This window comes from Pinus tabuliformis, chromosome Q (genome assembly GCF_031772625.1).
Source record: "Pinus tabuliformis cultivar Carrire ecotype Pingquan chromosome Q, CPIR1, whole genome shotgun sequence".
Classification (NCBI taxonomy): domain Eukaryota; kingdom Viridiplantae; phylum Streptophyta; class Pinopsida; order Pinales; family Pinaceae; genus Pinus; species Pinus tabuliformis.
Window position 1 is genome coordinate 50,798,495 of NC_142296.1, and position 15,841 is coordinate 50,814,335.

At 37.9% G+C, this 15,841-nt stretch overlaps 1 protein-coding gene across 1 annotated transcript; it reads left to right on the plus strand.

Annotated features, from left to right (window-relative positions):
* Positions 1-14,351: 14,351 nt before the first annotated feature.
* On the plus strand, positions 14,352-15,817 carry LOC149218257 (putative polyol transporter 4). Its single transcript, XM_089382371.1, has one exon. It carries the CDS (start codon positions 14,352-14,354, stop codon positions 15,795-15,797), a length of 1,446 nt encoding a protein of 481 aa, XP_089238497.1. The 3' UTR covers positions 15,798-15,817.
* Positions 15,818-15,841: the final 24 nt, after the last annotated feature.

The following is a 15,841-nucleotide window of genomic DNA, read 5'->3' on the forward strand; positions in this document are numbered from 1 at the left end:
CTCTACTGATGCTAAAGAAAATTTGGTCCAACTTGAGATCGAGTGGAATAGGATCTTGAAAGATAGGGAGGAAACTTGGCGACTCCGAAGCAGGGCCATCTGGTTAAAGGAGGGGGATGAGAACACCAAGTTCTATCATCGTGTTGCAAATGGGTGTCAAGCCATTAATACCATCTGGCAACTTGCAGATGAGGAGGGAACTCATGCAAAGACCTTCCATGAATTGGCCAATCTTGGTATTTCGCATTTTGGGAGATTATTCAAAGCTCCTCCAGAGGCAAATCTTGTAGAGATCATTAGGGTAGCTAGACTTTTCCCCAGATATGTGGACCAAGATACAGGTGAAGAACTACTTACTCCAGTATCCATGGGGGAATTAGAGGCCACTATAAAGTGGTTTAAGAAGGATAAGAGCCCTAGACTAGATGGATGGTCAATTGAATTTTACATTGCATTTTTTGACATGATTGGACAGGAGCTACTTCAGATCATAGAAGAATTCCGGACTAGTGGGAAAATGTATGATGCATTCAACTCTACATTTATCGCTCTCATACCCAAGTCTGATGACCCACAGAGATTTGAAGAATATAGACCCATATCCCTCTGCAATTGTATATACAAGATAATTGCCAAGATCATAGCAAATCGCCTCAAGCCCATATTATCTAAGCATATATCTTCAGAGCAATTTTCTTTCCTTGATCACCAACAAATTCACGAAGAAGTGGGTACAACACAAGAATCCCTTCATTCCATCAAATCCAAGAACCTCAAAGGCATGATACTTAAGATTGATTTGGCAAAATCATTTGATCGCACCAACTTGCTATACATTCAAATGCTATTAACCCATCTTGGATTTCCTCTACCATTCATCCAATGGATTATGTGTTTCATATCCAATGTATCATATAGTTTTTTGATCAATGGATCAACATCCTCCTTCTTCCATGCAGAAAGAGGACTGAGACAAGGTTGCCCACTTTCCCCTCTACTATTTCTAATGATCATGGAAGGTATGAGTAGGCTCATCTCGACGGATCGAATGCAGGGTAGACAGAGGGGTATCAAGATCACAAACAATTGCATCCTCACACATCTCCTATTTGTGGATGACATTATCATATTTCTGAATGGATCATTAGGGGATTCCACTGCATTTGCGGCCGCATTTCGATTATTCTACGTCGCTACATGTATGCAATGCAACAATCATAAATCCACCCTATTAGCCTTTGGGTGCAACCAAAATGAGATCCATTCAGCACTTCATCACTTCCCATTTATCACTCTACAGATTGAGGAGGGACTCAAATACTTGGGCTTCAGGTTAAAACCATCAAACTATCGGATTACTGACTGGGTATGGTTGGTTGTGAAAATTGAAAGAAGATTAAATATCTGGCATCATAGGTGGTTGTCTAAAGCAGGGAGATTGATTCTCATCAAATTTGTCCTGGAGGCCACTCCGGTTTACTGGATTTCATTGGCATGGATACCAAAGGGCATTATTAAAAGAATACAACAATTATGCTGCAGATTTATCTGGAGGGGAAAACAAGTGGGACACACCTTTGCTTGGGTTAGATGGGACAAAATCACACTTCCAATGAAATGGGGGGGATGGGGTTTGAAGAATCTAGATTACTTTGCTTGTGCTCTGGCTGCAAAATTGGGATGGAATGTCCTATCATCCAAGAACCTTTGGACATATGTTATTTATCAGAAATACATTTCTCCACTACATCTGCATGACTGGATCAGGCTTCCTACATGGGACAGGAACAACATATCCATAGTCTGGAGGGCGGTACTCAACACTTTGAACCATGTTAGGGATGGATTGACATGGAAAATTGGCAATGGTAGCTCTGTTCGGATTGGCATGGACCCCTAGATTGGTTGTGGGAATGCTCATTTACTCCCACTAGGGCTGATACAACATCTATCGAACTTAGGACACACCAATTTGGCACATATTGCAGATCCAGAGTATATTAATATGTTCCGACAGGCATGGAAAAATACCATCATAATGAATATCCCACCATGCTGGCAGGTCAATTGGCAAAACTATGTAATAGCATTAATGGAATTGCATGTCCGGATTACCGAGTGGGAGGATGAACTAACTGGTCACACTCACCAAATGGGAAATACTCCCCCAAACACAGATACTTGCTTATTAATGCTGAACACAAACCCCTTGCAATGAAATGGTGGTGGGTTGTTTTATGGAAGCCGAAGGCGACCCCTCGGGAAAAACTGTTTATGTGTGCATCCTACAGAATAAAATTCCTACTGAAGACAACCTACTTAAATGCACATTTCATGGCTCGACTTGGTGTGTATTGTGCAAGAAGGAAATGGAAACATGTGATCACTTATTCCTAAATTGCACAACCACTACTTCCATTTGGACCGAGGTAACTGCACAATTACAGATTCAGAACAATTGGCTGGGACAGGATACTCGGGAGGCATACTCCTTCATATCAATCATACACACTTCTAGAGGATTCAAATGGGATTGGGGGGGGGGGGGGGGCAAATAACTTTGCAAAACTTATATCTCTGCGACATTTACTATTTTTTGCTCTTGTCAAAGGATGTCGAAATTTACAGATTTTTGGTGACTCACAGATCATTATTAAATGGTTCAATCAACAAACTGTTTGTAACACACACACACACTACGACACATATTGGATGATGCTTTGAGACTAAGAACACATTTTGACATATCTTCTTGTCACCACATATACATGGAACACAACCAAGTTTCCGATAAGCTGTCCAAGGAAGCCACACACCTACCAAGGGGGTCTGGGTGATCCATAAACAACAAGATATGGACACGTACAACTATTATCACTTCCCATTCATGGATGGGAAATTTTGATGGGGTTAGGGGCCCTGGTTTTTGAGTATTTTATGGCACAATTTTGTTGTAAATATTTGAAATATATCATATTTATGTCTATATATTACTGAAATTTCATACGTAATTATTCATAGCAATCTCCCTTTGATGGGATCAACATATATTTTTGAGACAACAACATAGATAGTGGCCAGACCACTAATAACTCATATGCTACCTAGCATCTTCAACATGTAATTTTATTTTTATAATGAAAATTATGATTTTTCCATGGGAAAAAATGGCATACATTATGGGTTATATATGGCATAAGGTTGAATCCATATTCAAATGGAATGTGGTCAAAACAAATCAACGATATACTATTACAAATTTGTTGAGGCACGAAGCTATACAATGAATAGTTTCAGGATTGTTGGCAGAACCAATAGTCAAACATATTATATAAATATTGGCAGAAATATGAAATGGTTAACATGTGAATGACAATGACATCCAACTCTTAGGCAGATCAACCCACATACCGAAATTTGTTTGTGTGTGTGTGTGTGTGTCTATATATATATATATGAGATTCCACGAGTTCAACCCCACCACTGCTGGAGGGGCAATGTTTTAACATGAGGTTCAATAACCAACAGGACAACTTGCATGTTGTAAAATTCGTCGGGAGAACCATTATATAAACTTTTCTTCATTCAACAGAAATGCTAAGAGGAACCGTGCATAGAGCCGAGCGCATGAACGGAGCGAGACCACGACTTTTGCAACCATGATTTATTGGAAAAGCCATGATGCAATGGAACCCTGAGCAAGGAATCTTTTAGATTCCTTGGAGCTAAATTTTGACAGTGTTAGAAATATGCCAACTTTATACTCAGCTTACTTAGAATTTCACCAAGAGTCTGATGGCGCAATCGGTTTTTTGATCTGAGCAGTAGTTTTTCAAAATCAAAATATTGAGGGTGGAACCATGAAGGTGGAACATTGACACAAGAATATGCATGGAATCTGAAAGATTCCCTAGAGGCTCGAAAATGACAGTTTCAGAACCAGACCAACTTTATACTCATTTTACTCAGTTTTTCACAAGGAATGTGATGGTATGATCAGTTTCTTCATTTGAGCAGCTGAGTTTTAGTCAACCTACAAAAGAGAATCTTTGAGGAATATTTGAGATTCCCAGGGAGCCCAAATTTGACGGAGTCAGAAAGGGGTCGAGTTTAGAGTAAGATTTCACAATTTTTCTCCAGAAATTCAACCATGCTATCTGTTTCTTCAACAAAGGTGTGCATTTTCAGGCCATCCCTGGAAGTGGAGGTATAATATGCACTGATGCCATGTCTTATTTTGATTTTTGCTGAGATGATGATTTGATGTTTAGATCCTTGTTTACTATTTTGTTGGAGGATCCTTGTATGCCACTTCATATGAGAGTTTGATATTTTGTCATGCTGAAAGGAGAACTTTTATGAGTGAGAGTTCTTATAGAAGAGCGTATCGTGGAGAGACATGCCATTTAAGTTAAGGGAGTTCTTCCTTGTATTGACAAAGAACACATCATATACTCATCATAATCTTGCCACATTTAATGACGCGACCTCCCCACTCTTGACATCGAACCCGGAGACGTAGTCTACACTGGACAAACTCCGTTATCAAGTTGTGTGTGTTCTTTGATTTGATGGTTGCCTTTATATTTCTTCTTATTTAAGGTATGCACATGTTGTTTTTCATACTCTTTCACATGCAATTTTGCTAACATCACATAAGTAAAAGATCTTGGTTAATTTCGGTAGGTGAGAGAATCTAGGTCATTAGGTCTTTTGGACTTGAAGTTGTAGCGCTTATAGATGGCAACATAAATGATGCAATATAGGGTGGAGAGTCTTAGATGAAGGCTGGATGGCAACGAGATGACACGCAATGAGGAATTCAATGGAGGTCATCAGTTCACAAGAGTCGACGGATAACCAATAATAGTCAATGAGGAACCTAGTTCAAACTTTGAAGACTTTGGGGAAAAAAACATGCAACAAGATAAGGAACTCAGTTTCAGTACCGATGATATGGGGGAAAATGACATACAACAAGTTGAGAATGTGAGGAGGACCAGGTCATTTCAACTCATATATATACAATATACATATACATACATACATACATACATATATATATATATATATATATATATATATATATATATATATATAGATATATATATATATATATATATATGCAATTTCGATATGTAGTTTTTAATGGAGTTTTTTGGAGGAAATATGGGAAAAACCTTGTTAGTAAAGCATTATGTGTTTTGAAGAAATTTTTGAACGTAACAGGGTGGGAATTTTGGTATTTAGAAGGGAGCATACTGGAATTTGATTTAAAAGGTTATGTCCTTCAAACTAGAATATTTTTAATGCAACTCAATACCTATCCCTTTGGAAAGAAAAAACAATCCAAATCAATCTTGATTAAAAAATATATTAAAAATTACACCATATGCTATTAAATAAAATTTATAATAAGAAAATAATTATAAATTTACAGAAAAATGCCATTAATCAATAATAATTAGGCCCTTACCCTTTAAAACCCCTCAGCCCCTAATGTCTAAGCACTTGACCTTTAATCCCATAACCCCTAATCCCTAATCCCTGAACCCTTAAGACCTAATCCCTTAATCCATAATCCTAAAACAAAAAAGCTCAAAATCCCCTGACCCCTATTCGTTGACTCTTAAACTCTTTAGCCTAATACTCGAACCATTAAGCCCTAAACCATTAATCCCTAATCCCTTAATACAAAATCCTTAGATCAACTAACCCCTAAGCCATTGACCCTTAAACCCTTAAGTTCTAATCCTCAAACTCTTAAGCCCTAATCCCTTAACACAAAATCCCTAAATCACCTAACCCCTAATTCATTGACTGTAAACCCTTAAACCCTATTCCATAAACCCTTAATCCCTCATCCCTTAACCCAAAAGGCTTAAATACCATACACCCCATGGGCATTCCTTATAACTATTATCACTCCTAATTCCTAATCCTAAATCTATAACCATTATAATTACTAACCCCCTGATGTCCAAGCCTTATCACCCCCAAACTGTATAACACATAAAAACTATAATCCCAGACCCCTACAACCTTTAACACCTACTAATTTTGACCCCTAACATATATTATCTAATATAACTTGTAACCATAACCACTATATCCCAAAAAGCATAACCCTATCACCCTTAACTCTTAAAATGTAACCATTATCACTAATAAACTCTCATTCATAACAACTTGTTAACTAGTAACATATATGATCCATAACCTAATCCCATATACAAACATATTCTCTAACTCCTATATTCCCTAACCCATAACCTATATGACATGTCCAAACCCTTTTCATTTTTAAACCTTAAACCAAATAACCCCTATCCCTAAATGCATATATCCTTTGGACTTGGCATTAATAACCAAAATTCCTAAATTATTATATCCATTATAGTTGATAAATACTATAACCTCCTTAACACTCTGAAAATTCCCAACCCCTATAAATCCTCACCTTATAACCCCTTAAAAAAACCCCTAACCCTTAACAAATAACCCTAATAAACCCTAACACATAATTCAAAACCCCTAGTTTCTAACCCACATAATCCTTAATCCCTCTATCCCATAGCCCCAAACATATATAAATCCTAATAAACCCCATTGTGTGACCTTATAAACCTTATCCTTATCCCTTATAAACCTTAATAACTAACCCACAATCCTTAATCCCCATACTCACTAAATCTGAACCACTATAACCCATATATGGTAACATCTATAAAACATAACCCATGTCAATTTTCCCACCTTTAATCCCCATCACCTATAAACCCTAACATATCACCCCCAACACTTATGATTCTTGACCCATGAAACCCTTTTCACTAGCACTTTAACCTATAATTAGTGATCTCTATAAATCAGAACCTATATAACTTATATAACCATTGAACCAAATCACATAATCCTTAACCATAACCCTAATTCCTAATTAACCATTGTAATCCCTTACCTTAATAACATTTAACCCTAACTGCTAGTCCATGTAGGTTATATCACCCCTTACTCCTATTACCACCAGACACTAACCCTTAAATCTCTTAACCATTATCACCCTTAAGTTATAGCCTTTATATTTTCTAACTAGTAACCCCTAATTCTTATATCCCTAATCTCTAACCCATAACCCTTGACATGTATAACCTTTATCCATTATAAGAATTATCCCCAAACACTTAACCATGATAAGCCCTCATTAGTGACCCATGTATCTCATAACCCTTAATCCCTTATCGCTCCTAATTTCTAACCTTGAATCCCTAATCGATATAAAATATAACCTATAATGATTAACACCTCTACTTACTAATCTTCTATACCATAACCCATATAATATTCAACTCTTATAACTCCCAAACCATAACCCTTATCACTCATATTCATTAACCTACGTAAGGTGACTTATATAGCAACCTTAACAACCCCAAATATATAACACCTAACCTCTATAATCACTAACCACTGTATACCTACTAATTAACCCCTTAACTTTACTAACCCTTAATTTAATATAATCTTTAACCAATAACTTTTTTATGCATAAACCCCCTTGCCATTAACTTATGTAACCCATAAACTCTATAACTACTCACCCCCACTTTGTAACACTTAATCCCTATAATTCCTAATCACTTATATGTGTCATCTTTAATGATTATTATATATAATTGTCAGCCTTTAAAACCCTTACGACTCTTAATCCCCATCCTATTATTATAAGACCCAATAGCCCATAAATTTTATACACCAAATCCATATAAATTTGATTCCTAACTTCCAACTAGTATAACCTATGACCCCCATAACCCTTATACCCCAATCCCCAAGGATCCTAATTACAAAATACCTTAATTTCTAAAAACCTTAACCCATAACCATCTTATTCCTGCACTTTTAAAATATCTAACTTTTAACCCTTAATCATTATAATCTCTTATCCATATATATCATGCCTAATTGATTGTCATGCACACACACTCAGGAATATATTGGATAATGCACTGCATTTGAAATCTGAATTTGACTTCATCGTCTGTCATCACATCTACAGGGAGCACAACCATATTTCCAATCAGTTATCCAAGGAGGCTGCCATCCAGCGTCGAGGCCTATGGTTGATCCAGGAACAGAGGGGAATGGACTTCTATTAGTACTATCATCGACCAAAGAATACATGGGCCTGACAGGGCTTGATTTCATGACTTTTTGAGCAACTGCTAGTACTTTTTTCTCCAGAACAGTGTTATGTATATATTTAGTTTTTGGACATGTAATTATGCACATATTACCAATATACCCTACGGGGTTTTTTGTACAAAAACATCTGAAGGTGGTTCACCACAACTTACAGCATATGCTTCTTCAAGCATCTACATTATATAATTTTCAAATATTAATGGAAATTACGATTTTTCCTTGGGGAAAAAATATCATGCCTAATTAATCCTTATTTCCCTTAATCCGTAATAGGAAAACAAACTAGAATCTAAAAAGCTAAATTGGATGCTAAACATGATGGAAATCAAAACCATGATTATGATGTTGAGAATGATGTCCCTAAGTCTTCAAACCATCTCATACCATCAATGCATGTGCCTACTCTAACCATGTCAAGTTTTGACGCATATTGGAACAATTTGAAGAAATTTCAACATTGACCCCATTCACTGCTCATTAAGAGTTGTCGGTGGATGACATTGGTGATGGGCATGTTGGAATACATTCCATGACATTTCAAGAGAGTTTCGACAAAGATTCCATAGATGGGAATGAGGAATGATGACAATGAGACTACATGATGAACGTTGATGCAAATGTTGACGATCTCAAAGATTATGTGAGGATGTCAGGAATCCTTGAGTCTTGAAACCCTCACATACCATCAAGGCATGTTCCTAGTCTAACCATGTCAAATTTCTATGCATAAAATTTCAAGATTAGCCCCATTCACTGCTCATCGTGCAACGTTGGTAGATGGCATTGGTGATGGGCGTGTTGGAAGACATTCCATGAAATTTCAAGAGAGTTTGGACAAATATTCCATATATGGGAATGCAAAATGATTACAATGAGATTTCATGATGAATTTTGATGCAAACATGGACGATATCAAAGATTATGTTAGGACATCAAGCATCCGTGAGTCTTGAAACCCTCGCATATTGCCAAGGCATGTGTCTAGTCTAACCATGTCAAATTTTGGCGCATATAAGAATAGTTTGAATAAATTGCAACGTTTTCCCCATTCATTGCTCATTGAGCGACATTGGTGATCGACATGTTGGAAGACATTCCATGACATTTCAAGAGAGTTTAGACAAAGATTCCATAGATGAGAATGAGGAATGATGAAAATGAGACTACATGATGAATGTTGATGCAAACATTGACGATCTCAAAGATTGTGCGGGGATGTCAGGCATCCTTGAGTCTTGAAACCATCACATACCATCAAGGCATGTTCCTAGTCTAACCATGTCAAATTTTGACACATACATGAACAATTTGAAGAAATTTCAATATTGGCCCCATTCACTGCTCACTATGTGGTGTCGATGGATGACATTAGTGATGGGCATGTTGGAAGACATTTCAAGAGAGTTTCGACAAAGATTCCATAGATGGGAATGAGGAATGATGAAATGCAACTGCATGAAGAATTTTGATGCAAATGTGGACGATCTCAAAGATTATGTGAGGACATTACACATCCTTGAGTCTTGAAATCCTCGCATACCGCTAAGGCATGTGTCTACTCTAACCATGTCAAATTTCAACACATACATAAATAGTTTGAAGAAATTTCAACGTCGGCCCCATTTGCTACTCATCGTGCAACATCGATGGACGACATTGATGATGTGTGTGTTGGAATATGTTCCATGACATTTCAAGAGAGTTCCGACAAAGATTCCATAAATGGGAATAAAAATGATGATACTGAGACTGCATGATGAATGTTGATGCAAACTTGGACGATCTCAAAGATTATGTGGGGACATAAAGCATCATTAAGTCTTGAAACCCACACATATTTTCAAGGGATGTGTCTAGTCTAACCATGTCAAATTTCGATGCATACAAGAATAGTTTGGAGAAATTTCAATGTTGGCCCCATACAATGCTCACCGTGTGACATCGGTGGATGACATTGGTGATTGGTGTTTTGGAAGATGTTCCATGACATTTCTAGGGAGTTCTGATAAATCCCTAAATCCCATAACTCCTAAGCCTGTTTTAACCTTTAAATCCTTAAGCCCTAATCCCTATTATACCCTTAATCCCTCAACCCTAGTTAATCACTAATCCCTTAATGCAAAATCCCTAAATCCCCTAACCCCTAAGCCATCGACCCTTAAACACTTAAGCCCTAATCCCTAATCCCTTAATCCATAAACCCCTATGCCCTAAGCACTTAAACATTAATCCCTTAACCCATAATCCCTAAGCCATTAACCATTAAACTACCTAACCCATAAGCACCAAATCCCTTAGCTCTTAACCCTTAATCCCTATACCCCAAATCCCTAAATCCCATAATCCTCAAAGCCCTTATCCACTTAACTCCCAACACCTCAATTAATTAACTATTTAGGGACATCGAGCACTAAATCCAACGCTTAAAAGGGAGCTAACCAAGGCGTTAAAAGGGGAGCTAAATCCGACACTATTACTGGTGCTATTTCTGGCACAATTTCTGGTGATATTTCCGTCACTATTGTTGGCGCTATTTATGGAACTATTTTCGATGCTATTAACGCCTAAATTTTTTGGCCGATGCAAAAAAAAAGTAAAAAATAATTCCATCCTGATAAATAATTTCAACTTTTTCAAAAAATTGGAGAAAAATACACTAAAATAGTCCTTAGAAGCAAAAAAGGGAGCCAATCACAGGGATTGTTGTAGTGAACTTTCTTTTATTGTAGCATTGTTCCTCAATGTGTCCTCATTTACATCCACAACATGGTCCTCTTCACCCATTTTGCCATATAATCATGTTAGCACTATCTAGCCACTTGTAAACCTTTGGCATTCCTATAACATTTATGAGTGAACATGTGTATTATGACCTTTTTCTAAGTGTAAATTTTTTCCTAAGTTTCACAAATCTGGATAAGGTATTTGTTCAAACATAATACTTATATGTATGGTTATCCTTTACTTCATCAATCTTCCATAGGTAGCAAGTTTAGTTCACTATTTGCATTAGACACACCCCTTCACACTCTTGATCTAGTGAGTATTTCACAAGGAAAATTTCTCACCATTTCAATGTTTAGGAAATCCCCTTCCTTGCCTGATCTACATGACCGAGGTTCTCCTTCATAGAATTGGTGAAGAAACCGTTAGCCTTATAGCCACGCGATCCTACCACCTTGATCCTAACATAGTTTATTTTTCTTGGGAGTATAATGTTTCTCTAGTGGCCTTGTTCCTAGGCCCTCTAGTTCATAATATTTATCTACATCAAGTGCACACAATTATTATTCGACGCTATTTTAAGAATTTCGCTAAGAAATCATTTCAATTTTCATCATATAGAGTTTATATTTTGACTTGTTTTGTCAAGGGACTTAAATTTTTCATCACATGGTTCCCCACTTCTCAACACATTTTCTCTTGTTATGGTAAGTGTCAATTTTCCTTATGGTCTTACATGTTTACCATGCCCAATACCAATTCACCTGCAGTATGGTCAGACTATGTAGAAATAATTATGAACATAAAAAAATTCTTATTGCGGCAGTATATGTACTAGTTCCTTGCACTTACACCAACATTCATGCTCTTGCATAACTCCATCATTTTTCAAGTCCTTTATCCTTTTCACTACTTAATTAATGGCATTTTCTTCACAACCCAGATACTTTCAAACTTGTAACACTTTATTGAGTACCTACAACAACAAACCAATATCAAACATGTGTTTTGACCAATTCCACATACAATCATTAAATACTTTCCATAGGAAATCTCAATTTTCACGAGGTAACATGTATTTCAACAAATGAAATTTCAACTTAATACTTATATGTATAATTTCACTTTGCTTCATGAGCTTTGACAGGTAACAGGGTCATCACATTATTTGCATTAGACACACCACTTCACACTCCTAATATGGTGAGTGTGTTCATGTCTCCCCTTCCTGGCAGTTGTTCGCTATTTCAGTGTCGAGGGAATCGCCATCCTCAAGTAATATACCTTATCAAAATTTTACCTTCATGGGAACAATGAAAGGATTGTTAGAGACTTATGGCCATGACATCTCGCCTACTTGCTGTAACAGAGTTTACTAGTCATAATGCTCTAGTGTCACTATAGTGGCCTTGTTCCTAGGCTCTTTGCTTCACAACATTTATCCATCCTTCTTGGAAAAATTCAACATTTCACATGTATCACAACATTCAATTTACATGACATATATTCTATATACATTGAATGAAAATTTTAATTTTCAAGTTTGCTTCATATAAAGGCCAAGTCTTGTAAACATGAGACTTTTCTCATAACATATGGCTATTTGTAGGTGGTGATATATTTAGATTTCATCACGGGCTTACATCCCATGCCATATCCAAGACCTTTTTCCCTACAACTATGCATTCACAGTTAGCCATACTATGTTAGTTTCTTGGGCATAAAATCCTTTTAATATATTATTACTACAACAACAACTAAATTGGTTTTAAAATGATCACGTAGTTAATCATTTAATCATGTTCAACTGCATGTTAATAAAATTAAAAGGAAACATTATCTCTACATAATCATTTCATAAAATCACACTCATTTCGAGAAAAATATTCACATGGCTATCAAAATTTTGGCCTACCAATAATTCAGATTAACTCAACATCAAGAGTTTCATTATCACTCTCTCTTTCACATACATGATTCAGGATTTCACACTTCAAGTGTTGATTCAGGGCCTATTAACATAGAAAAACGTGTCCATTAAGGGATGACACAACATAAAAGGGTGCCATTAATTGATCTAGCAGTCCCTCAACATCTCTCCTCCTACTAGTGCCTTATGTTCCTTAATCATGCCAACATTGCACAACTTATTTTACCCCTCTAACCTAGGTTGAACACTTCATCACTAATCTCCTTAACTCAAGAAGGTTAAATTCATAGTTCCACCCAAGTTGTTGTGACTCAGTGGGTCCTCAATCATCCCCTTTTTCATAGTCACACCCATAGCCTCACCGATGCATTAGATTTTGTTCCCATAGGCTTCATTGTTTTACAAACCCACATTTTCCTTATATAATCTACCATTATTTTTTTTGACTAGTGATTGTAGTAATCACTTTTTATATTGTTGTCCATCATGGGCAACTCATACAAATTTTAAGATTTTACCAAATCTTATGTACCAACATCTCTCTGCCTTACTCATACCCATTCTTGGACAATCATACATGACATGCATTCCATTAAGATTATTTAAAAAACAATAGAAACTCAACCTGAAAAGGTTATTACCCAATTACTTCAACTTACCAATCATGGTAGCATGGTTGGTGTCAACTTTGTCGACTAAGTGAGGTTAAGAGAAAGAACATCGCACTCTCTATAATTGTTAGTGGCTACCCTTTTAGTAGCCATATGTTATGTATCTAGATAAAAAAACAACATGTGAACATAAGAAAAGATAGATCAATGACTAGCTAATAAGCCACTTCGAGGGGGAAACCTCCCTTAACATCACAAAGATGAACAATTCTTGGATTATTCAAATGACACGACCTCCTCGGTATATATATATAGGAGTCTAAAGGGTCAAAATATAATTACGCCGTAAGGCGTTCCCTCTGAGAGAAACTCCCCTCTGTGCCGCGGTGTCTCGTTATGGGCCCTTAGATCAATTGTTAGACGATGGAATAAACTCCAACCATTAGATCATCGACCTTTTTAGAAACCAAGCGTCAGCGAAGAGAGGCCAAGCGTCCGTGGATGGATGAGAGAGGACAGCGATCTGAGGCACCTCGATCCCCTTCGATCTGAACATCAGGGAGCTCTATGAAGCGGATCATGGCCCGGACCTATCTAAACCCTAGTCAGATATGCACCTCTAGATGGAGAAACTCAAGGGTGGATGTCTTGACTTCACAGAAATTGTCCTCCAGGTTTGATGTAGACCGGTTTGGTGGATGTCCTGAGTTCACAGAAATTCCTATAGTCAATGGACACAATGCCCACAGTGAGAGTTAATAGATTGCACAACCCCACCCTGGCTGTAGATTGCACATACAAAGGTATCTGTCAGCTGCACACTGAAATAAATTATGTCTCTTTTATTATGTTGTTGACGGTATTGTGCAGATGGTGGTGTTATGAGTGGAGCAATTATATTTATTCAAGAGGATCTGGCTATAATAGAAGTACAAGAAGAGGTACTTGTTGTTGTTGGGTCGTTGAATATAATCTCTCTTGCGGGAGCAGCCATTGCAGGCAGGACCTCAGATGCAATAGGAAGAAGATGGACAATGTCTTTGGCAGCACTGATATTCCTGATGGGTGCAGCTGTAATGGGTTTGGCTCCTTCCTTTCCTCTGTTGATGGGAGGCAGGCTTTTAGCTGGGTTTGGTGTTGGGTTTGCTCTAGTGATTGCCCCAGTCTACACTGCTGAGCTGGCCCCTGCATCCAGCCGAGGGGCACTCACATCACTTCCTGAAATCTTTATCAATGTAGGGATTCTTTTGGGGTACATCTCCAATTATTTTCTGTCAGGGCTTCCTGCTCATCTGAGCTGGAGATTGATGCTTGGTTTGGGGGTTTTTCCATCATTATTACTTGGATTAGGTGTCCTTGCCATGCCCGAATCCCCTAGATGGCTTGTTATGCAAAACAGGATCCCAGAAGCCATGGTGGTACTTTCAAGGACCTCGGATGATCAAGCTGAGGCTGATGCAAGATTGGCTCAAATTATGGATGCTGCAGGAGTTCAGGGAAATGATGATGCCCATGAATCAGGTGGGCATGAGGGAACTTCTTTAGACATATCCAATTCCCCTGATGCCCAAAAGAGTCATGGGGAAGGAGTCTGGCTTGAGCTCCTGAGGCCCTCTCCCCTGGTCCGAAGACTGCTTATCATAGCCTTAGGGATTCAATTCTTCCAGCAAGCATCAGGCATTGATGCAACAGTCTATTACAGTCCAGTGGTTTTCAAAAAAGCTGGAATTCATAGCCAAGACGGGATTCTTGCTGCCACCGTTGCAGTGGGTTTTGCAAAGACTGGATTTATCCTGGTGGCCACATTTTTGCTAGATCGTGTTGGGCGGAGACCATTGTTGCTTACTAGTGCCCTTGGAATGACTGTATCTTTGATGGCATTGGCAATGGGATTTGACTTCATAGAAAACACATCTGAAACCAATAAGGGAGCTGTGATTCTGGCTATATTGGCCGTGTGCTGCAATGTTGCTTTCTTCTCCATCGGATTAGGGCCGGTATGCTGGGTGTTAGGGTCTGAGATTTTTCCATTGAGGCTCCGAGCACAGGCAGCCAGTCTGGGTGTAATAGTAAACAGGATTGTTAGTGGGATAGTGGTAATGACTTTCTTGAGTGTTTCTAGGGCAATTACTGTGTCAGGTACATTTTCCCTTTTTGCTTGTCTATCAGTCCTCTGTGTAGTCTTCATATATATCTTTGTGCCCGAGACAAAGGGCAAAACTCTGGAAGAGATTGCGGCATCTTTTGATGAGGAAGAGGCAAAGAGACTGTCACAAGGCGCCGAGTTGGAGCTTGGGGACACGACATCTCTTGTCCAGAAAAACTGACTTCTCATACAATTACTGCTTGGATGGAATTTTTGACTTCCTAA

Excerpts from the sequence above, each read along its gene's own strand:
- LOC149218257 (XM_089382371.1), top strand. The coding sequence starts at position 14,352 with ATGAGTGGAGCAATTATATTTATTCAAGAGGATCTGGCTATAATAGAA.